The sequence below is a fragment of the Lipophrys pholis genome (assembly GCF_963383615.2).
Source record: "Lipophrys pholis genome assembly, chromosome: 9".
Lineage (NCBI taxonomy): Eukaryota > Metazoa > Chordata > Actinopteri > Blenniiformes > Blenniidae > Lipophrys > Lipophrys pholis.
Genome location: NC_137639.1, coordinates 16720041 through 16745446, shown reverse-complemented (window position 1 = coordinate 16745446; position 25406 = coordinate 16720041). Strand labels below are relative to the sequence as shown.

Below are 25406 nucleotides of genomic sequence, written 5' to 3'. Positions count from 1 at the left end.
TATTTGCCTTAATTTATCCCGTTTTTAGAGCCTTTGGCATGTGAATGTGCAAAATGTTGCATAATAATGAAGTACAAGTGAAGGTTGACTAGAATTTTTTATTTGAAATGTATAATCTAGAAGTAGCTTGTGTCTGGTAATAAGTACAATTGTTGCACTTATGGTAGTTGTTTGTACATGGAGTTTGCTTGTATTGTCACAAACAAGAACAAACACACCTTACATTGACAGTATAATAAAAAAAAACATTTAAATATTGATAATGTTTTATTTATTTATTTGTGAAATACAATTGTGCATTCAGTCTTGTATTGTGAAATTTTTTAATCAAAGATTTTGCATGTACATTTACTTTGACAGGGCTTTTTCAATGTCACTCAAAGTTATTAGTCAAGACAATTATAGACACAGAGACAACTACAACAAATGTACAGAGTCATATTAAACTGCTGAAAAACAGCAACTAGTCACTTATATGTAAATCCTGTCTCAGACACACACACACACACACACACACACACACACACACACACACACACACACACACACACACACACACACACACACACACACACACACACAGTGACACAAAGCCAGAGTGCTTTCACATGTCACAGAGACCTAATGTGTTGTCCCGGCAACCAGTCCCTCAAGAACACCTGCCCCCTGCGAGTCACCACGGAGACACATCCCATACTGTCAATCACACACACCACACACACACACACACACACACACACACACACACGCAAGCATCTGTGTTGCAGTCAAGTGCAGGTGTGTGTGTATTCTGGTTAATCTTTTCACACAAAGTCATATTGTGTGTGTCTGACCTGGGGTTGGATCTTTATTGTTTCGAGAGGTTAAGGTGAAGGGCTTGAGAATGTACTGTGTCAATTACGACATACACAAGGAGAGGATGTGTGTGTGTATGTGAGTTTGTGACCTGCGGAGCATCACACGTCCCTCTGATCTTTTCCCAGTACCAACACAGCTCTGCGTGCGTGCGTGCGTGCGTGCGTGCGTGCGTGTGTGCGTGCGTGCATGTGTGTTTCAACTGACCTGGAGCACGCACACATCTGGAGGTTTAAAGGGATCGAGTGGTTCTGACTGTAGAAGGGCAGCCACCTTGCTTTTTTCCCCCCAGTGATTCCCTGCCTCTTTGTCTGCACAAGGTCTTACACAGTTTTTAATTACAATTATATTAATCATAAAAGATGAATCATTAATAAAATATTAGATAATTAACTCAATTACTCTTTGATTTGAACAGTACCCATTTACAGATTGCAGTGTAGGAGACTGTGACCCACTGAAGTGATCCTAATCCAGATCACCTTTTTTCATAGGTTGGGTGTAACTTTAAGACTCTACAAAACATTGACGAGTACTGATACCTTGTCTTGCAAGAGTCACCAGTAGCTTGCCGCATGTGCCATTATTGTCTACAAATCTATCTTATGTGAAATTGATGGTGGACGGTAAAGCTTGATTAGGGGCTGGCTGGGAGGATGTGAGCCTGGTTATCTGCCCCACTGCCATCCGAACATTTAGTTCTTCCCCTACTCCGGAAACAGTCTGCCGGAAACCATCGCCATGCAACTGTTTTTTCTAACACAGGCACATGTGCATGCAAGAGAGCAGTATGTTTGTAATAAACTTTTCGATGTCCTTCATCATCACCTTGGCTTCTCAGTATCTGGCACATGTAAGAAATGAGTCTCCACTTATACTGATGATGATGTGCTCTTTGTTGGATATTCCAATTCCATTTTATTTGTAGCAGCACGTTTTGCAGAGAAAAACATGTGCAAACTTCCTGTCCAAGACGCTTCTGGGCGTCTGAATCACACTGCAGTGGAAACTCAAGCAATTTCTGAAATGCTTGTGAATCATTCCCAAGCGGCGTTTCGGCCACGTCTGTTGGAAATTAGAGATGAATTGCACATCAACTACAACCTATGGTAGCTTTGCCAAACAAGCACAAAAAAGCAACCTTTTGAATCCCCATACAAGATCTGATCGCCAGTCAGCACAAGTCCACTGTGAACTAGGATTCAAATGCAGCACTGAAACACAAGGAAAAACAGATATGTGCTTAGGTGGCAAATCTTCATTCATGAATTTTGTCTGTGACTTCAAGAGCTACTTAGAGTGGCGATAAGTTGTCAAGTGTTGATACGACTGTCATTAAAATTGTTCATGACCACACCTGCACACTCATTCTGCATCTTATTCTTCTGCATACTTTGCCTTTTCCTGAGTTGTGTATTGTTTCGTTATCTCGTTTTAAAAAATATTTTTTTTATTGTCTTTAACTTTAACTGATCTCTTCTACTCTTTCTGCGTGTTTTAACCTCTTGCCTCAATTGTAAGAGTGGACAAAGTTTTACAGTGTAAGACTGTCCTTCTGTTTACCTTCATTTTTGCAGTTAATCTGGGAATTTGCTGCTTTCCTTCTTCTTTTGGGGTTTTTCTTCACAGCGAGCATCTTTTGGTTTCTCCACAATCCTCTCTTTGAAGCCATACAAACAAACTCAGAGGTGTTGGGTTATCTGGGGGTCGGTGACTGGCTTGTTTTTGGATCCCTGCTTGTTTATTTTTTTCTCACTTGTGTTTGACATCTTTGTGCACTTTTCTTTTCATCTTTAATCTTTCTCGCCCGCTTTCTTTTTCTTTTCTTTTTTTATAACCTTCTCACGCTGGAAGTCTCACGCATCTGCCTCACAGGTTGTGACAAACCGATTTGTGAAGAGCATTTTATATATAAACACATCTCGCACTTTTAATCACCTTTCATCATAGACTGCGTGACAACCTGTGGGTGAGACCACACTTTAATTTAATCCCCCTCATCTCGGATCCATCCCTCCCCTAATCGAAGCTCTTGCAAGCAGCAGCAGGAGCGACGGTTTGCTATTTCTGAGGCGGCGCTGGTTGGCTGCCACAGCTCCGCTTCACGCTAAATACATCAGCTGCCATTCAAGTCGGAGACTCAGAGGGAAAAAGATAGAAAATAGCTCTCGTCATTGTGTCTCTGTCCTCTCGATTCTGCCGTCTCCTGTTTCCGATCCCGATACGCCGTGTGTCAGACAAACAAATCCCCTCCCCAAACAAATAAATGAATTTAAATTAAAAGACAGCAGAAAGGAGTTTGGCGTAAACAAAGCACAATTCCCTTTCTCTTTTTAGCCTCGTTTTGCATAACAAGCCGTGACACACTCTGCATTGAGATTCAAATGAGTAAGTGGCGGCTTAAGATGGACTTAGCTGCACTTCACTGGGACTATTTATCCGCTTGTATAAAGAACGTGTCATTGTCAACGCTTCCTGTTTGACTAGTTTGGGACAACACAGCAACATATCAGACGGTGAAGGTTTTTTTTTTTTTCATTTCATAGCTGTTGTGAGCTTTATTTATTATAACTTTATTGGTCTCTGCCAGGAAATTAGGCCATCGCTTCAGCCAAAAACAATTCATCAGACAGAGGACGAGCACAATCAGCACACACAAACAGAAACAAAGCACTCAAACCTCTGCCAAGGCTCATTATATATTATATAGTTTATAGAGTGTTTCTCTGAAAAATGTCTCTTTCAAGATGGGACTGGATGGGAAATGCATTGTGGCAAACATGGAGGCTGCATAAACCCAACGGACAACAATGCGACAGCAGTTCAGTAGGGATCTCGACATATATGAGAGACACAGTGTAGAGGATGACAGTTGGAGGACTGAGTAAAGGGAATTTAGAGAAACAGAGATTTAAAACTGAGTGGCATTCCTCCTCCAAACATCAGCTCGCCAGATTCCTTTGTGAAGGCGTCCAGCTGGGACTTTCTGCTCGGCTCCTCTGTTGTACAGTATTCCAACCAATGGAGTCAAAAATATCTTCCTTAAGTGTGTTATTGCTGTGTAGAGTGATGGCTCTCTGCATTTGGCAGGCACCCACTTCTCCCAACCCCCTTCAAACGTAAAGTTCGGTCCTGTGTAGCCCCCTCTGGGACTATTAGATTCACCTTCACATTTGGAAGGAGAGCGATCGCACGTTTAGATGTTACAAATTAGCACATCAAGACAATTTTAAGACCTTAGGGGAAACATTTAGTTAATTACAACTTGGGTTTCACTTTGATAGCTGTGTCCACAGCAGTTATCATCAGCAGCATCACAAGTTTGACCTCCAAAGAAAGTGGTTGGGAGTCAGACTACACTGAAGATTTGTTAGAAGATTTGTTGTTTGACATTGTATGAACTCCATATATTAGCTGACAGGGCCGATGGGTCAGGGCCTCAGAAATTAAACTCAAGAAATATTAAACCCTCATGTTTTTCTTTGAGGCATTATATGTTAAAGTTCAATATCATAGTCTGAAAGAGCTGCAAGATCATTGGAATCTAATTGTTTCATCTTAATTGTGTTGTAATATTTAGATTGCACACCTGCTTGAACTTTGTGTTTCTATGTATAGTTGAAATAAAAAAAAATAATACTTTCACAAGTCGCTGTTTGATCCTTTTGCTATAAATTCCGCCTCTTTAGCAGATATGCATGCTTTATAGTGTTTCATTGTCCCTGACCAGCCTTTGTGAGCTCAGATTAAATGATTAGTACATTTTACATCCAATGCAAATGCTTTAATTTCAAGGTGACACATTCATTTGTTTTCAAAAATGAGTAGCTTGTGCATGTTGGTATCCATGAAATCATTTTCACTCTGTTGAATATATCTTTGATCTCAACTAGAGTTTACTGTTTTAATAAAGGCTTTATAATGAATTTAAAAAAAAAGAATTTTGATGCACTGTTTTTGAAATGTTTGTGGACTGTTCCCACTCCAGTTAGTCAGAATAGACAGCACTTTCACAAGTGGCTGTACTCAAAGCACAACATTGAAAAGGTACAGTATGGCCTTGCTTTCACTGTGGCTCAACAGATTCCATAAAGTCATTTTGTTGCCTTGCGTAGCTACATATTGTTACCCTGCTATAATATAAGTTGGGAGCCTTTCTGTGCAGAGATTTCCTGTCCTTCCTGAGTCCTGAGTTACCTCATAAATGGAATCATGCTTATTGTCTAGCGCTCATTTCCATGTTTGCTTTGTAATGAATTAGCAGCTTCTCCAAAGTTTTTCAGGAGATGAGTGGACAAATAATATGAAGCGAAGAGTCCTCGTTTCAGCGTTAATTGCACATCGAAACCCCATCATCTTGTTTAGAAAAGCCACCCTATGTAAGTTCATGATATTTAACACAGGTAAGATCAATGATAATGTTCAGCAGTTTTTCCTGTTCACTGACCTGTTCCCTTGGGTGTTGATTGTGTTTGTACGACATGCAATATGCAATTTAGCACATCCAAACACTGCAGTGTAAAGTGACCCACTCATTCCTCACCATACAGCTGCAGTGCTGTGAAAATGTAATTCAACCAACAAGAACAACTTACTCCCAAACACAAGGGCTTATGAGGAGAAGGATGAAATGACTCATTGATGAAAAGCTAAGCGGAAAAAAAAAAAAATCTAAGGAATTTTCAGACGTCTCTTCATCCGTTATTAACTGGTTCGACAGTCCAGAAAACCTGAGATACATCTGAACTTTTGGATGGTTTTGTGTTATAATCACCTCTGCAAATAAGAAAATACATAATGAAGTGAAAATAACAAAACAGATATAACGAACAAAACTTACTGACTCATTTTGCACTCATTTCATGTCAGCCTCAGATGTGGAAGAAACCCAGAAAAAGGCTGTCACGCTTGGGAAGACAAACATGTCCATCCCTGTGTGGAAATAGCAGTTCAGCATTCAGGTTCTCGGCCCTTCATCATCTTCCACTCCTCTTCCTCGCTCCAGGCCGGCTGCTGCCCCGAGCCCGACGTTCCTCTGTATTTTTGTATGCATGCATGCATGTGTTCAGTGAGTTTCTGGCCTGCAAGCAGCAGTTTGCATCAGGGCTCAGTACACCGTTCAGGCTGCGAGCCTTATTTCCGGTGCTGCGGAGGCTGAGTGGAAGGATGCGAGGGATCGCCGCACTTCACAGAGGCTAAACTCTGTTGTTCAGCTGGATGAGGGCAATTACTTACAGCATATCCTGTGTGCACTGAACACTCAATCGATGCATCCCTAAACAGAATGAAAGATGCCGCTTTTAAGTGTGTAAAATGTAACTTTATTGGGAGGATGTTGCTACGAAAAAGAGCAGGAAGTCATCAAAAGAGTTCATCATCAAGAGACCTTCAACTAAATGTAGTATTTTGTTGCACTGTGATGCTCTTTGGATGACTAGAGAATGACGTCTAGGAACTTTGTCAGGATTGGGATAAGGTGAATATATTGAAACTTAAACAATGTTCTCTCTCACAGCAGATTCCAGAGTTCAGTTTAAGGGTTAAAAACTAGATCAGTTTAACATTTTTGCAACACACAACCACATTCAACACAAGGCTTGGAATATTGACCTACACAGAACGCTGGCTGTGTCAGAGGCGTTAACAGTGCGAGCCACGCTCAGACCAACTGAACATCGTTTACCCCGAGACACTGTAATCCCACTCAATCTGAGAAGATTACAAAAGCTGAGCATTAAGACGGCCACACAAGATCTACTTCCACCTTCCAACTTAGACGAAGGTGACCGCTTCAGGACATTACAACAATATGTTGAGCTTTAATACACTGGCTGGATTGAAAATGTTCATTTCCAGAGGAGGGCTGCACAATATTAGGTAAACACGTGTTATAGATTAGTGATAGTTTTGGTGAAATTTCTTTGATATTTGTGCTTATGACTTTTGCCCTGTGGCCACCAGCAGTGAACCGTTGTTACTGTCAATCAAATGTCGCAATTGATCAGAGTTTTTTTACCAGGCAACGTGTCTGGTACTTCAGCAGCGTTACTGTGAAATACGATGTTGAAGGTTGTATTTTAAACCTTCAAAGGGCTTCAAATAGACACAACATCTTTGGGGGAAAATGTTTAAAATATTCTGCCATATTTTTATTGTTTTTCCTTTTTTCTTTTGGATTTGTTGACTCGTTAACTCAGCTCATTCAACAGGAAAATAAACTTAATAAACCACCACGAGACAATCCACTTAACCAAATGAGCAACGCCTGTCCCATGAAAAGACTTTATTAAGAGAAGTCAGTCATCCTCAGACTGTCTTTGAGACTTAATCCCCACATAACAATTATGAAATCTCCAAGTGAAACATGAAATGATACCATGAAAAAATTGTGCATATTCACATGTGTGTGGTCCGTCTAACTCCCTCTGTTTATCAGTCGCCTGCTCTCGTCTCCTGTCGGCCTCCTGAAGAGTTACAATACTTTCTTCATTCTGAAATATGGAGGACCAGGATGGTCTTTGTCTGCTGTCTTACGTTAAAATATTAAGGCCAATAACATTTCCCAATAGTGTGGAAGTGATAGTTTTAGAGCGGGATCTTTTACAGTGTGTAGTTTGTGCCCTCTAACCACATTGTGCCCCTCCAACTCTCATGCAACATATAAAGATGGAGCGCTCAGTGCTGCAGTGATCAGAACTGGAGAATACCCCCAGTTTAGAATTGAGAGTTTGCATGTTCTCTATGTGCATGGATGGCTTTGTTAAAGCTCCAAAACATGTATTTACATTAAATGTGAGCAGTTTTCTGTCTCTCTGTGTTTGTCCTGCGATGGACCAGAGGCATCTTGTTACTCTACTTAGACTACACACTGCGTCTTAACACAGCATTAATTTAATGCCATTATTCTGGTGTCAGCGACCTTTCGTCAGCCCGGAGGTATAACAGAGGCATGTTGTCCAGCTGACAGCTCTGCCTTCCTCCATCTCCCTCCTGGACGTGTGTTTTTCATACGCCATGGTTATTTATTTATTTTGCCTGGGCAGACACATGTGCTGACCGCTGGCGCCACAACCGAACGTGTTGATGTTTATCATGATAATGGGACAGATTTCATTTCACTTTCATACACGGCCCACAGCGCAGCATATGTAAAACAGCAGACAGGAATAGATGTGATTATTCAAGATTTTATAGGCTGACCAAAAAAAGAAAAAAAAACAGGACTGGCGACGCAGAATGAGACTGTGGAGCATCGAACTGGAATCCTTCTTCTTCTTCATTACCACCTCATCCTCCCCTGCATAAGTCAGTTTTTCTCTCTCCTTTTTCCCGTTTTATTTTTTTACAGGTGTTTATAGCAGAGTCGCTGCATGTATTAGCCCGCCATAGCATATATTGTTATTCCCAGATTAAGTTGGCCTTCTCAAGGATGGCATTCATTTGCATGAGTTATACCAGTCATAATTTAAGGCAGTTTGTTTATGCCTCACAAAAACATGGTTCTATGCAATACATGATTTAATGACTTTGTTTTTATACACAAAGGTAAAAAAAATAACAACAAAAACACATGTTAATAGGAGCTGATTTGGTAAACATTACAGCAGATTAGCATCGTCTAATACATTTACACAGTGATAAAAGAAAACAAGACGACAAATTAAAGCTTTACGACTTCATTTCATAGTAGAAATTAACGTAATGAATGTAGAGATGCAATACAGTGAAATTAAGCAGAAGACTATAGTTTAGCTGTTTGGAAAAGATGCAAGTTTAGTTTTTTACTTACAAAGTATTAGCCCTTGTCAACAAATATGAGTTATTACTGTTGTTGATTACAATATATCCTATTTTGGAACGACATATATGTGACACAAACTGAGCAACGTGAAGTGAGTTTTGAGTTTCACTCCTAACGAGAGGTGACAGCTCTGCTTTAAATGATCTTTGTCCGGTTTGCTGGTGAAGGAGGCTCACTCTCAGTGAGGGGAGATGAACTTCATCCCAACGTGCATTAAAATAATCAAGCAGAAAGGTGACAGACAGAGAATATAGATGATATCCTGCCAATAAATTGCACAGTAGATTTATTTAACACTAAAACAAATAGGAACGTTGTATTTTTGCAGAGGGATTTATGACTTTATTTCTTTTTATATTAATGAGGTCCTCACTTCTTGTTTTCCACCTCTTCTTCTTTTCTTCATCTATATTTTATCTTTTACTGATTTCTTTCTGAATCTTCCGTCTTTTCCCTCCCCCTTTTCACTATTATTCTTGCCTCTCCGTCATCCCCCCTCCTGCCTCTCGCTGCGGCTCCCGGTTTGTTGACAGACCTTCAGAGATGATATAAAAAGACAGAAACAGAGGTAGACGCTGTTGTGTTTGCACCTCCTCTGCCCCCCCTCCCCCCTCCCCCCTCTCCTCTCTCTCTCTCTCTTCTTCTTTGGTCTCTCTGAAGTGAAGTTCCGTCTATTGTTCATGCTGTTGTCTCCTTCGCTTGGCTGTGAAATGACACAGGAGCCAAAACAACAGCGACGCGCCAAGGCACCTTCAAACCGAACAAATCCCTCCTCAGAAGCAGATGACATGAAAAGCCACATCAGGAAAGAGAGTGGAGTTGTAGATGCAGACAAGCTGTGTGTGTGTGTGTGTGCAAGCGTGTGCGTGTGATCTTCTGAGACTTCAGTTGTTTTATTTTGGAGGAGCCGCTTCCTGTTCTTTCGTCCTCCCTGTCACTCCTCCGTTCGTTGTTTTCTCCAACAGCAAGGTGGAGATGAATCACACACACAAACACACACACACACACATGCACACACAGAAAAACCAAAAAAAGAGAAAACATGACAGATGTTGCAGTGAAATGTCACCTTTGGCTCGAAGCTACCCGGCTGTGGCTCTTCTGTCTGAACAAGTGGCGCTGGCTTACCTAACAAACTCCGTTACTACAAAGCTGAGACAACAATAGCATCTTGTTACAGCCCAGAAAAAAAAAATCTACTAAATAAACAAACCTGTTGTTTGTAGAGTTTGTATAGCGGTACGGTTAAAACACATATTCCATTGTTTTCTCATCGTTGAAAGTACAAATACAAATGTTGAACTTGAGAATGCCAATGACAGTTTTCTCACTATTGTTTCACACAATTTACTATCTTTTGTATACATATATTGTAATGTTGACAGTAATCAGCATGGAATTGCAAAGAAGTATCACCAACTGTGCCGCTTTAAAAACAGAATTTCGGCCTTTTCACTTCGGAGGCTTGGTTTTGTGACACATTTCATATTTGGTTCTGTCTTGTAACTTTCAAGAGTTTTAAAGTCTGTTAAGTTACCTACTTGATCAGTGTTGTGGAATTTTGTGAGACAGGGTCAAAAATGAGGAGTCAGCGTTTCTACGCACTCAGAAAAGTTTATTTAGAATTGCAGAGAGCAAAGCAGCAGTCTGCTGCTCCAAATGTGACTGGTGATTACTTACAATGCAACACTTATCAATATGCAATACTTCATCTTGTGCAATCCATTTTTTATTTTGTGGGGGTCAAGTGAAAAAAAAAACCAGACTCTCCTGCTGTTAGATGAACATTCCCTGTTTTACCTTTTTTTATACAGCAGATTCCTTTATAGTACTTTGTATTAATATACTATGAATGGGATTGCACACAATTTCCTCATTGTTTTTGTACAATGACAATAAAGATTCTGATTTATTGATTAAGTTGCTGGTGCTTTACAAACTATCTTTCACTCCTTCTCTTGATATTTTGGCAGAGCATAGTTTGCAGTCTGTTTTACGTTTGTCATTCTCATCAAATATTAAAGACTCTTCAAACCACGGACGTCGCGTGTGCTCTGTTGCATACCTGCTTGGCGACATTGCTGACGCAGGACATCACATAGTACTTGTTGGGTAGTATCAGGGATCTTTTTCTGAGTGTGAGTGCTCCTTGTGGTATCAGACCTGATACTGATATTGGAATTGCTGCATCCCTATTATAATGTGACTAAATCTGAGCCTGAATCTTCCATTTATCATCCTATAACATCTTTGTTGACATCTCACATGTGCTGCAACTCATTAACTTTAGAATGCAATTTTGGAAACTGTGGAGTTTGGAATTTTAATTTAAAGTATCTTTTTGTGAAATTCAACAACTCTGGAGTCTGTCCAGGCTTTCTGTTTGCAGAATCTGTCATGCTGGCACACTGATTCATCGAGAATGTATTTAGTTAACAAAAGAGGAGCATTTACCAGCTGAACAGCATGATTTGTTTTCCCTCAGAGGAACACATATATTGGGGATGCATATGCTCAGTGTGTACGAGATGTGCGAAGGCTGATTGTATAAACACAAAGCTTTTCAGTTACAGATAAAAGGATGAACATAAATATGTATTTGCCTTTTTTCAATGTGGCGGCTGCCAAGAAAACTGAATGACCGCAAACAGTAAATCCATGTTTTCTCCTTTAATTCTCCAGGTGATGACTGGTACCTGTGCAGGTTGACTCTGAGCATGCCCAGCCAGGCTGACCTGCAGTGGACGATGTTTCCTTCACTGTACCTGGGCGCCATCGGTCCTGACGCCACACCGGGATCTGTCGTGTACAGACTGTCGGCACGGCAACGGGACGGGACGCATGGACAAGCCCACTTCCTCCTAATAGATGGTAATCACACGCATACTGTATATCTCTTGTTACTCGCCTCTAACCTCATATGGAGAATATCCCTGGTTCGAGTCCAGGTTCATCCCCTGGCAGGAGTTTTCATGTTCTCCCTGTACAGGCCAGGGCTTTCTCCTGGTACTCCGGTTTAGTCATACATTCCAAAAATATGTGTTAAAGGGTAATTATTGAATAAATTGCCTGTAGGTGTAAGTCTCTGTGTTTGCCCTGTGATGGATTGTCCCGGGTGTGCTCTATATTTGCCCATAGACACCTTGGATTAAGTACAGTAATATATAAAGTAATATATGAAAATGATAGTATAGTATATTCATGAAATAATAAGAACTTTACTCCTAATTCATCGTTTTCTTCTTTGGACTTCTGAGTTCCAATAACGTGAAATGTTAAATTACACTCATGCATGTGGTAAACTGTGTGAACTGGTTAAAAAAGATAGGACGATTCTCTGTGGCACAGTGCTGGCACAGCAACCTTCAGTGTGGAAAAATAAAATTCAAGATGCATGAAAAGCTCTTTTAATATCCAAATTCGCTTCACACTTTCATCATCTGTGCTGTATGTTTTTTTTTTTTACCTTCCACAGTCAAGTCTCCCTTATTTTCCAGTCGGTTCCCTCCTAAAAACCTGTCATGTGCGTGCTCCGGCTCTTATCTGCTGCCTGTATCTGTAATTAGGTCCGCCGCTGCTCTGCCAGCCACTCTGTGACAAACCTGTTTTGTTCAAAGGAGCGATTTATAAATAAAATTTGACTTGTTGAATTTCAATTACCGTCAAATGGTAGAGGAAGAGAAAAACGCACATAAACGGCATGGAGCTGCACTGTTAATCGCTCCCTGGGGCAAAGAAAGCTCCCAGATTCAGGAATAATAGGAAAGTCTCTAGAGAGGCAGCGAGTGGGAGAGTTGGAGGGTGGGCGGATGGGCGCCGGTGGCTGTGGATCTTTTCATTTCTTACTTTTCTTTCTATTTTTTGAGGAGAAAAGGCGCATGAGAGATATTTTGAGAGCTAATTTCTAATGCTTTCATATTAAAAGCTTCTGACTTCCCTTTGGCATAATGTGACAACATGTGTACCAACGAATAATCCAATAATTTGTATTAAAAAACAGGTTTTTACATCATGATGATTGGAGGATATAGTCGCAGAGACAGTGAGTGAAGCCAATTAAAGGGATCAGTTTAAAGGACTTAAATATCCAATCTCTTCGAGCATCTGGACAGTTGGAGTAAACAAGAGTCCATGGACTGAGCCATGAATCATGTTGGAAAGTAATTTGTATAGTAATATGATTTATATCTAAATAAAAATGTCTAATATGAATAAGCACAATGATTTTTTCCTATGTTGAGACCTCTGAATGGGACAAAATATATTTACATAATACATACCAACTAATGTTGTGATGCAATGGCCCAGTGGTTAGTCCTGTCACCTCACGGGAAGAAGGCATCTTCAGTACGCGATACAACATTATCAGCTTTCATCAAGTTTTCAGAGAAAAAGAGATGAATCCAGTTATTTTAACAAAATGAAACTTGTTTTCAAGTTTCTTGAAGTTTTGGCAATGTGATGCATTTGTGAGCAGTGTACTCTGATAACTTGTTTTAATAAACACATTTGATATTTGCAGTTGATATTAGCCACCCAATACGTCTTCCAGCTGCCTCCTTCTCCTCCCTTTTCCCCGGTTATGATAAGCCGACCTGCGTCACGCACTCGTCTAAGAGTTCCAAACAGATCGAGAATATGAACGCTTCGGTTTAAAATATATTTTCATTTCAGTGAGAAACTTTTCTTGTGAGACACAGACAGACTCAGGAAAAAATGACTCCACAAATAGACCGAGCGGAAGGAGATGATTGACAGGTTGGATGCAGCTGCCAGTTGAAAACCCTCTGGTCAACAGCTGAGGATTTTTCCTCTTCCTCTATTCCTCCATCCATCCCCACTTCCCCATTATTTGCCTTCACTCACCCAAACCTTTTTTAGTATGACTGTCTCCTCTTTTTTACATTGTTTCCCCCCGTCGTTTCACTCATCTCTTTTTGCCCCTTCCTCATCTCTTCCTCTATATATTTCCATCACAGGGTGTTTCCAGTTCTCTCTCTCTCTCTCTCTTTCTCTATGTCTCTATGTCTCTCTCTCTCTCTCTCTCTCTCTCTCTCTCTCTCTCTCTCTCTCTCTCTCTCTCTCTCTCTCTCTCTCTCTCTCTCTCTCTCTCTCCATGAGTGTCTTTCTCGCTGCCTGTCTCCAGCTCTGTTTCACTCTTCTGCCAGGGGCGACGTGGGTGAAAACAAGCTCTTCATAGAGCGTTAACCAGCACACACACACACACACACACACACACACACACACACACACACACACACACACACACAAAGAGTGAGTGAGAGAGAGAAAGAGAGCATCCCTAAAGCCTCAATTTGCTTTGTTTTCTCATAATTGCACAGCTGTGGTAGTGCATCTATCTATCTATCTATCTATCTATCTATCTATCTATCTATCTATCTATCTATCTATCTATCTATCTATCTATCTATCTATCTATCTATCTATCTATCTATCTATAAGTATGTGAGCCTAGTCTGGTTGGAAAATAATATAGTTATTGTCTCCATGATTCCTCAGTGGGTTTCAGGACGAATCAAATAATCAATGGAATAAACCAGTCTTTTTGACAGGTCTCACTTCTTTAAAGGTGCTTCGTTGAAGGGAAGTTTCACTGCCTCCTCACATTGAAACATTGCATTTTATATAAATTTTATGCATATTCCATTGACATCTATATTAAGGAACAATTGATCATTAACAATGAAGACTCAGTCTATCAAGCTGTAATGAAAGCTGTTCTTATTTAATGTTTCCTTTAATCTGTGACGCTAAAGGTGGCGAGGATTGCTTTGAGGTGGACCGCCGCTCAGGTGAAATCAGGACCACGGGACGACCTCTGACCCCAAGTAAGGAGTACTTGCTGCGGGTGCAGGCAGTGGACGGACAAGGTCGTAAAGGCCCACTGGCCACTGTGGCCATCCTCGCCGGCTACCGCCCACCGCAGTTCACCAACTCCACCTACAGCCTGAATGTCCCGGAAAACACAGCTGTAGGCCAACCGTGAGTCTCTACTGCAGCCTGCAAATAATGTTTCATTTGGTTCAAATGTGTGTGGTTTCAGACCGGTCAGGACATGAGTGTCAGACTCTTTCAGTTCAAGGACCAATTACAACCATGTTCAATTTAATTGGGCTGAACACGTTTAATGAGAAATGATAACACAAATTGACAACAATTTTATCTTATTTTGCAAGAAATGTAGAAGTGTAGGAGTTCATATTTGAAAAAAACTTAAATTTTGTCAAGGAAAATAGTGCTTTTGTGTTTGTCTTCACACGAATATGTTAAATAAGAGACTCTAACTTCTCACAACACCGGATTTCTACAACCATATTGATGGTTTTATTTCTAAACGTAAGTAGCAAGCTGGTCATCTCCTGGGCCAGTTTCAACCCTGTTGTGGGACTGTTTTGGCCTGTGGGCTATATGTTTGACACCACTGGGTTAAGGGACAACTGTATGCTTACAAGACTGATTTATGAATTATGGGGCTTTTTCTATGTGGCAACAGATCAGCGCGTCAGACTTGCACGCCAACCAAAGCTTGATTGCCAATTTCTATTTACTCACACCCAGTCTTTCCATTCCTAATAATTTAGACTTTTTCAGTCAATCAAAGTACTTCAGTAACTTTGCTGCGAAATATGCAAAAACGTCAGCCAGCTCACAAATTTGATGCATGAAATTTCAAATTACAATTGAGGTACACACAGTCAGATATGATAGATGTAAAATAAGTGTTTCTTGTTTTAGGAGTGAAGTTTGTATTTCCATAAAAGCTTAAAACGTGTGCCATACTTATCTACTCTAATGCTTTTAGTGTAATGCTTTATTAGTAGCATGTTTATCAGTCTTTTTAAGATTAAGGTACACGGTAAGTAAATACATCAAGGATTTTCCTTTATAATATGTTAGCATATTGTGAAATCTTTGGTCATTTATTGTGAAAATTTTGATTGGTATTAAATTCTATCTAGAATGAATAGTTTTGATTACCACAGGTGTTTATTTGTGTCTCGTTGCTCCTTATTTACAGAAACATCATCTACTTCCTACTGCTGCAGTGTGTGTGTGTGTGTGTGTGTGTGTGTGTGTGTGTGTGTGTGTGTGTGTGTGTGTGTGTGTGTGTGTGTGTGTGTGTGTGTGTGTGTGTGTGTGTGTGTGTGTGTGTGTGTGTGTGTGTGTGTGTGTGTGTGTGTGTGTGTGTGTGTTCCACGGTCAACTCCATGGTTTTGCATGTCATATGATGAATGAAAAGATGAGCCCTGCAGAGCGAGACAAAAGAACAGAAGAAGAAAGCAGAGGCAGACGCAGAGGTGGAGGCAACAGAGGGGAAGTGGAGGGGGGATACCAGGAGGTGGAAGGAGAAGAAGAAAAAGATGGAGGGATGAGGAGGAGGAGGACAGAGGGAGGAGGAGTGGATGAAGAGGGCCCAGATGTATGAGTGTGGCCTGAGGCTGAGAATTTGAAAGTGTGGCAAATTCAAATATTTATTAAAAGCAAGGTCTGGATAAACATGAAGGGGAATGTGTGTGTGTGTGTGTGTGTGTTTGTGTGTGTGTGTGTGTGTGTGTGTGTGTGTGTGTGTGTGTGTGTGTGTGTGTGTGTGTGTGTGTGTGTGTGTGTGTGTGTGTGTGTGTGTGTGTGTGTGTGTGTGTGTGTGTGTGTGTGTGTGTGTTTGAATCCCTTAGGGCTGCTGGCGCAAAGCACATTGTATTAATATCCAAGTATCCGTGCCACCCTGCAAGCTCTGTGTGTGTGTGTGTGTGTGTGTGTGTGTGTGTGTGTGTGTGTGTGTGTGTGTGTGTGTGTGTGTGTGTGTGTGTGTGTGTGTGTGTGTGTGTGTGTGTGTGTGTGTGTGTGTGTGTGTGTGTGTGCGTGCGTGCGTGCTTGTGTGTGTGTCACTGCTGCCATTGTGTTTCTATTGTATGTGCAGAAGAGTCCTCATGTGTGTCAGACATTGTGTGTATGACAGGTAGATTGAACAGGTTGTGATGGAGTCCAGTAGAAACAATGAAGGCTGCAGACTTTTAATGCGGCTCTGGCGCTCGACCAGCACGTCACATCTCCACTTCACTTTGAAAGTCTATTTGGAAACAGAAATGTGGAGCAGCTATTTACTGACCTGTGGGCATGTTTACGCCTTATGCAAGGCAAGCTGAGTTCATTCACAGAATTTTTAAAGGGATTTTTACAACATAAGACCAAAAGAACAGGAGGAACCTTATTTTTTTCTTTTTTTTTATGTAATTAGCGAAAGTATGCAAAAGTGAATATAGATGAGCATTATCATGACATTTAAAGAACTTAATTGAAAGTATAATTTAACCCACTTGTATAGATTGCTTCAAGCTACAAGATTCAAGCAAATGGAGGTAAAACAAGAACTGATGATGCATTAACTGCTGTACTAGCATTATGTTAAACACTTCTATTCCCATCAGCTATTAGAATGCAACCATATAATGAAATAAAAGTGTTTCAGAAGTTAATGCACAGTGTGTCAAAGTGAAGAGGAAAGGTTTGACCTTAAATCAAAAACATACAAGAAATCTAAAATTGGAAACGAGATAAGTTCACTACTTTCAGGAAGACCTAAAAGCTGTCTTTCTTTTTGCTCTCCCCTAACCTTCTGAAGAAAATGACAACATCTGCATCACCCTCCTTTGCAGAGTTGCAGTGGTTCAAGCCGTTTCCTTCCAGAAGAAGAGTTTGTCCTACATGCTGCTGGTGAATCCCGGAAATCTGTTCAGCATCAACCAGGAGAGCGGCGCGCTCAGCCTCACCAGGACCGTGGACTACGAGAGCGGTCACAACCTCCACACTCTGCAGGTCCGAGCCTCCGAGCCTGACACCGGCCTGAGCGGCGTGGCGGAGGTACGCATGCACTACAACTCACAAAGAGGACACACAGACAAATCGGATTGACAAATCCAGATCTCTCCTAAATACTCTGGTGTTTTTCCCTGTTTCAGTTTTTTGGTGAAAGAAAATGATGAAACTATTTTATCACACTTGGCTTCACATTATTACTGGCTCAGCGCTGATTCAACCATCTCACAGGCACAAACATGCATGCTTGTCTTTCACAAACGCATAAGAGTGATAGACAGATATGCTTTATAATTGTACCTTACTTTATCAGATGCAAGTCTAATTTTTGCATTTCCCTAAGCTCTCTGCCTTTGACCATAAATTTTTCAGTTTCACTTTTATAGTACAGCACATATAAGATGGTAGAGTTTTGTGTACTTTCCGTACAAAGTGCATTATATTGACTGAGTAAAGTATAGTATTTATTGATTGACATCTTCAAGCATAATAGCAGCACATTGATTGACCTCTTTATGCAAACAGTGTGCATTAGTCTGAATATAAATACAGCGTGAGAACAAATCATTAATACTCCAAACTATTATTATAATATAACTTTCTAGGTGCGGTGAGGAGCATTTGAAGATTTGTAAGACTTTCTGCTGACTAGTGGAGGGCTGTGGGCATTTTAAGTGCTGTTTGTCACATCAGTGACATACCTGAAGTCTTAGTGTCACGTGACAATCCAAAGATTCTAGTGCTGTGAGTTGAAAGGTTGGCACGGGGCATCACGGCCCTTCTTCCCCTGATAAACAAGAATAAATCCAAAATAGCAGTTGCGCAACTCCTCGTCACACACTTTTGCAAACATGCAAGGGTGTTGACCCTCGACTGTTGAACACGTTGCTTTCTGATGAAAACTCATTAATTTTGAATGAGAGAGCCGCCGCTGAATCAGACGCTGTGATGCAACTGTTTCATTTTCTGTTTATTCTGCTTCTGTGTTCATTATGCATGCATAACACTAAAAACACGCTGCTGAGCGTCCCTCGAAGCGCCCATGATGAAAACCCGCCGGTTCAAAGCTCCAGTCAGGAACCTCGGTGATCACATCTGATCAGTTTTGTGATCAGCAATTTGAGCTGCGTGGTAATCCTGCGGAGTGTTTTATAGAGTTGGCTTTATTCTAAAGACACACACACACACACACACACACACACACACACACACACACACACACACACACACACACACAGAATACAAAGTGCTAAGTGCAGAAACCTGGCCGCTAAGTACTGACCCCTATTCTCACGGTAAGCTGGGAAGACTTTATCCAGCAGATACCTACATCTGTTCACATTAACACACTCACTCACACATGCACACACACCTAGAGAAATCCATTATCACCTGCTCTCAGTGTCCAGATGGTTGAGACAGACAGAGAATAGCTGCTAAACTACCAGTGTCCCCCAAAGGCCACTGCTGCTCTTTAAGCTTGGCTGGCTAATTCACTCTAAAGGCCCTGTGTGTGTGTGTGTGTGTGTGTCTGTGTCACTCTGTGCGTGTGTGTGTTTTAGTCGTTTGCGAAGAAAGAAGCCTTCTCAGCTCTCCTAATATTACATTTCACTGCAGATCCTGCACTTTCTGTTGCCTCGAGCGTCATTAGACATTTAAAAACTATTAACATGTTCTATCCTATAGCATTGTTGTATCGGACATCTTCGTTCACACTGCCAAGGCATCAATTTCCTTCTGTCTGTTAGTGAACATGTAGATGAAATGGTTAAACCCAGTGAAATCAAACCAAAGAAAGATCTGCCTCAGAGCATCCATCCACCTGTGTTCTGTACGACTTCTTCCAACTTGGGGTGGTGATCGGCTGGAGTCATTCCCAACAGACTTTCAGCAAAAGGGCAAACACAGGACAAACACAGGGAGACAGACATCCACACACACTCACATTCACACATACAGGGAATGTTAGAGTCACCAATCCATCCCGTTTGGTTTTTACAAGAGGAAAATGGTTTTCAAAACGCTGAGTGACCTTCTATGGTGGGTGCTGTAAATGACTTGCTGTTGATATTAAAGGGAAATCATGATATTGTAAATAAAAGGTAAAACTCATTTCTTTCAAACATACAGTTGTTGAAATAAAGACTAATAAAAAAAAAAACCTGTGCTAAGCTAAAAGCCAAGTGCAACAAAAATGACCATTGAAGATCTTCCTGAAAGTCTTTAGTCGAAGATGAACTAAATTGACGTCAAATCGAAAGCACGGAGGGACATTTGCTTTTATTGCACTTTGCGTAAAGCTTCCAACACGAGTATCTCACTACTTAAAAACCATCATACTCAATCTCCTTGTATTCTACCACCAAACAGTACATCTCAGCCACCTACACAAATAAATCTGTTATACTGCGTGATGAAGTGTGAAGTCAGACACGTGATTAATCTGCGGGCAGCTGTTTGTTACCAGGTTCACCTTAACAATTCCATGAGGTGATAAGTGGGTCCACTGAGATTTTGGCAAAGAAAGCAAACAAGGCAGCTTATATGAAATGTGCATAGAAATGCTACCAGCGAGCAGACCTATATATATATATATATTTGCCCTACTTCCCTTTATTTCCTCTCATTGTGCTGGATGAATTAAGATTTCTCCAGTAATATATGACAAAATCTAAAAACAGGAAATTGCACTACAAATATGTACTGTTAAATACGGTTGCACCTTTTTGTTTCAAATAAAGTGTTTTTTACTTTCTTTCTATTGCATTGGTCCTTAAAGCCGAGTATACTTTAGGCCTCCAACATACAGATTCACCTGTTAGAACTCAAGTGAATATAATAAAAAAAAGGTTTTCTTCCTGTTTACACACAAATCTCCTAAATATTCAATGCATGTTTGCAGAAGCAGTCGTGCATCTAAATCCTCTCAGCGTGCCCATCCGCTGCCCTGCTGTTCTTACTGCACAGGTGGTGTGTCGAAGGTTCATGCTGCTGAGGAAATCTTTGCTCAGGTGGTCACGTCTGCAGACTCACCAGTTAAATCAGGCTTTATGGGAATGGAAAATAGGGTTTTGGTTTGAGCTCCAGCAGCTCCGGATAGTGGGTGAACTGGACGGGAACGAGGGAGAGGCGACAACACAGAGGCTCAGGATTTAGGAGGTTTAAAGGAGGAACGGAGAGAAAGAGACAGGCTGGAAATGGGTTTTTCTCCTCGAGCAAGAAAGATTTGTCTTCATAATGTTTGCATGAACTATTTTTGTAAATAAGAACATCTATTTATTAAAAGGAAAGTCTGTCCAACTAATATCCCACCCAAACTTGGAAACCTGCTGACTCTGAGTGAAGCACCTCAGGCCAATGAGAAATTACTTTATTTCCAGCATGAATGTCACCAATGGTTTTCCCTTCATCGTGGCATCTGTCAGACGATGGGAATCAAATTAACATTTCACCCTCAAAATGTGTGTGTCAGAAGCAGGGAAATTGTGCAGGTTGCACTTTGAAAAAGACCAAACTTTGATAACTAAATGACTGTGTGAGAGCATTTCCAAAAATGGTGCCAAAGAACGAAAGCAGTAATCTAATGGCAGGGTCATGGGAGCTCTAACTTGAAGCCATTTCTATGTTTAGTCCCATGGAGATCCCAGCTTGTAAATTGAAGAAGATCCCAAATGCCACAGCACCATTAACATGTCATGTTCCATTAAATTTAGTGTGTTGTATCTAATGAACTCAACTTAACTGAATATGTATACCCTCACGTTTTATAAAGGTGTAGAACCTGCTTGTCCTTGATCATTTTCTAGACGACCTTGCATTATATAAAGTATGTAATGATGGTATAGCCTCAATTTAGTCCATGTTTACCTTAAATGTGTTTGAAATATTGTTTATAAGTGACATAAATATTGTAGAAACTAAAATTCCAGTAAATTTTTACAAAGTTTGAACATTGATGGTAATTTGACTTTCTTACAAAGATGAAATAAGTCAATAGTTTGTTCCCGCTGCCTCGTGTTGGTATAATTTATGATGTAAAAACAACAGGTAATAACAGCGAGATGCTCCCTGCAGGTGGTTGTCCTTATAACGGATGAGAATGACTGCACGCCAGAGTTCCTCCACTCAATTTACAGCAGAGACAACATACCTGAGAGCGTCGCACCTGGAACATCGCTGCTGCAAGGTAACACACACACACACACACACACACACACACACACACACACACACACACACACACTCACACACACACACACACACACACACACATGCACACAAAGATCTGAGCAGGTTCAGATAAACTATTTGCCCGCTGTCAATGAACACAACTCCAGCGCATCCAACACCTGTGGTTATACTGTAGTGTGTGTGTGTGTGTGTGTGTGTGTGTGTGTGTGTGTGTGTGTGTGTGTGTGTGTGTGTGTGTGTGTGTGTGTGTGTGTGTGTGTGTGTGTGTGTGTGTGTGTGTGCGTGTGAGAGCCATCTGTCATAGCTGCTGGTGACTGGTGGAGATCAAACAGTCCGACTTCAACGAGGCTTTGCTCTTATTAGGCATACAGCCAACGCCACACACACACACACACACACACACACACACACACACACACACACACACACACACACACACACACACACACACACACACACACACACACACACATTTTTACTTCAGTTTGAGGACACTCACAAAGGCAGAGGGGCTACTCTGCATTCTTACCCTAACTTGAACCCTAAAATCTGAACCCTGAAACTGTCCAGACAGACACAATGTGCTTTATCCTGCAAACTGCTCTTAGCCTTAAGGCCCAAAGCACAAATCTATCCTCACAATTAATAATAACACAGGGGGATAAGTAATCATCCATGTCCATACATGTTCAGCAAACATGCGTAATCTCTTTTCTCTTATGCCCTTTTGCCATGCTCACACTCCCTTTTACATCGAATTATACTTTATTTATCTTATCTTCTACTGTTAATTTTGTCATTTTCTTTACACTTTTTCTACTTTTCCTCCTCTGTCCTACACCCCACCCCTGTTTAACCCCTTCTCTTCACTATAATTCACTCTTTTCTGGCCTTTTCTTCAAACTTGCACCCACCCACTCCTTCATTTTCCGATCCTTCGTCTTGCTCCCTCTGATTCAGTCCTGGCCCGAGACTGTGACTCAGGCGTAAATTCGGAGCTCACCTACTCCGTCCCCAGTAGTGACTTTGATATAAGTGCAAGCGGCGTGGTGAGCCCTGCCCGTCGACTGGACTATGAGCGGCCCAACCACATCTATGAATTCGTGGTGGTTGCAGTGGATTCTGGGATACCCCCACGCACCGGGACCGCCTCCATCCGCATCAGGGTCGCCAACAGCAACGATGAGGCACCTATCTTCTCCCAGAGCACGTAGGGGAACTTTTTCTACTTTTCAGTTTCAGGTTTAACTTTTACTCACCTTTTGTATATTTAATGCAACTTTGTTTAGCAGTCGTTCTCTCTCTCTGTCTCTATCTCGCTCTCTCTCTCTCTCTCTCTCTCTCTTCCACACTCCTGTCACTGTCTGAGTCTCTCGCCTACAGAGTCAATCTGCTAATTAATTTTGTTTTTAATTCAGACTCTATTTTTAATCCTGCTGTTCTTCTCCATCTGTTTTCACTTCATCTTCACCTTGCCTCTCGCTCCTGTCTGTTTCACACTTTTCATTTTCTTTTGATACTCATCTTCGTATTGTTTTCTCCTTGTGGTTCCTTTATGCTCCATTTAGTAGTCTATTCTGTTCATCTTTCTCAATTTTCTCATTTCTTTCTCATTATTTCTTATTTTGTGGTGGTTTGTGTAATTACAAATGTTTATGAGGTCAATATGGACATATGTGTGTATAAAGAGTAGGCAATATATTGGTCGTATACATTTGTATATATGTAAATGTATGTTTATGCGTGTATGTAAAGCTATATATTCAGCTTGTATTTATCCATAGTATCTCATATAGTACCTTGCATTTTCACATGGTCAATGTACAAATAGCTTGATAGAAATGGATACGTCCATAATGTATAATTGTTTGTCAACACTTGTAATGTATATAGATAAATGTCGCTCTTTCCTCTCCTCCTTTCTCAGTTATAAGACTTTCCTCAGTGAGGATGCCGGTCCAGACACGTTGGTTGCCATCGTCCATGCCAACGACCCAGATGGAGACGCTGTCTCGTACGCCATCACTGGCGGCAATGAGGACAGCAATTTCCTGCTGGACAATCAGAAGGGTGAGGCAACAAATGCACAAAAAACTCTGCTGTAGTTGTTGTTGTTGTTGTCATTGTTGTTCGTAATACACATAAACACAACTGACACTTCAATCACACTAGACTCAGGTACTTTTTTCATCAAGGAGAGTTTGGCTGATTACACTCAAGCAATCAACAACAAAAGGTTAACGCTCCTCACAGCTGTGGAGTAATTACACTTTCCTAATTTCTCAGTGTGAAGCAGCGCTTTACCGGAGGCAGCACAAAAAAAGTGATGTTTAAGCTTAAAAGTAATATTGAGCTGTTCCCTGGAGTTAATAAAGGACTCAGGAAGAAAGTGGTCATGTTGATTTATAGACGTCTTTGCACTGGTTTTACTGTTTCATTAATAAAGCATCTCCCACTCCGGACACAGAAACATTTCAGTACTGGCACCACTGTAGAATTATAGCTACTATTAAAAGTAAGGAATGTTTGGTCTGGTAGATTATTTCTTTGTTTTAACTATGCTTTTTGGGCCACATAGTGGTGTGGTGGTTTATATTCCTGCCTCACCGTGGCATTACCCCCGGTTGGACTCTGATCCTGAGGGTCTTTTACAAAGTTTGCATGTTCTCCTGATACACCCGTGGTTTTAATCAGGGTACAGAGGTTTCCTCCTACAGTCCAAAAACTTGCATTTGTTGGTGATTTGAGACCCATAAAGTATCCGCAGGTATGAATGTGAATATATTTATAATTGTCTGCTTTTACTGAAATTCAGCTGAGATCGGCTCAAGCACTCTGCAACTTAAATTAAATAAAGCGCTAAAGAAGATAGACATCTCGACGGGATTGGCAATAAATCTTACACTGGTGGAAAGCATGTTCATTTCCTGTCTAAATGTTGTCACATTGATAAAGAACATGCATTTGTGAGATAAGCAGCAGTATTTGGATTCTGCCCCTGATTGATTTGCCATATCTTCTCTGCCAATGTCAAACAGCTGATTTGGCTTTTGACTCCACTTGGTGTTGTTTAGTTGAGCATATGGCTGAATTCTGAAGAAATAAACAAAAGGCCTCTTGGCGATACGAACATCTCATCTTCAACCACAATTTGTTGGCAAGTTACACAACATGGTTGTGTTGGTGACTCTGGCACGGACAGTACGCCCAAGCTCACCGGCTTCTGGTAATACCACAGTGGTATGTGATTGTCAGCACCTTGGGGCAGCAGAATAAGTTGTTTGGCCTTGGCAAAAAAGATCTGGCAATTTGTTCCTGGGTCCAAGCCATGTCTTTGGCTCTGTTGCTCGTTCCACAAATGCATGTTTATTCTAAAAGTGGCACCATTCAAAATGGTAAATAAACCGGTTTTCCAACCGTATGACTGCTGACAAAGAAATAATATACCAAACCTTCCTGGGCTCAGTTTCTGTAGTACAGAGATTTAAAACAATAAAAAAGTAAGCTATTTTTTTCATAGGTTGTTGGGATCGTAAATGAGAGCATTCATTGTCTTTGAAGTTTATCTAGCAAGTAGTTATCGAGATACTTTACTCTGGAGACATGCATGAGCCAACATCAGCAACCAGCTCTGCTCCTAATGGGACAAAAAAACAACACATAAATGATTAGGGATGTGTTATTTGCTACCAAACAGAAAGCTTTAACACAATCATTTTTACAT

The 25406-nt window shown here is 40.9% G+C and overlaps 1 protein-coding gene across 1 annotated transcript in view; it reads left to right on the top strand.

Moving 5' to 3' along the window:
• Nucleotides 1–25406, top strand: part of LOC308114794 (neural-cadherin) — a gene marked incomplete at its 5' end in the record, with an annotated part of 144628 nt that overhangs the window by 53203 nt on the left and 66019 nt on the right. Inside the window, 6 exons of the mRNA XM_080471974.1 lie at nucleotides 11339–11527; nucleotides 14434–14659; nucleotides 17332–17536; nucleotides 21566–21677; nucleotides 22643–22892; nucleotides 23610–23752. Of these exons, the coding sequence (XP_080328100.1) occupies nucleotides 11339–11527; nucleotides 14434–14659; nucleotides 17332–17536; nucleotides 21566–21677; nucleotides 22643–22892; nucleotides 23610–23752 (1125 nt within the window). The remainder of the gene's footprint in view (nucleotides 1–11338; nucleotides 11528–14433; nucleotides 14660–17331; nucleotides 17537–21565; nucleotides 21678–22642; nucleotides 22893–23609; nucleotides 23753–25406) is intronic.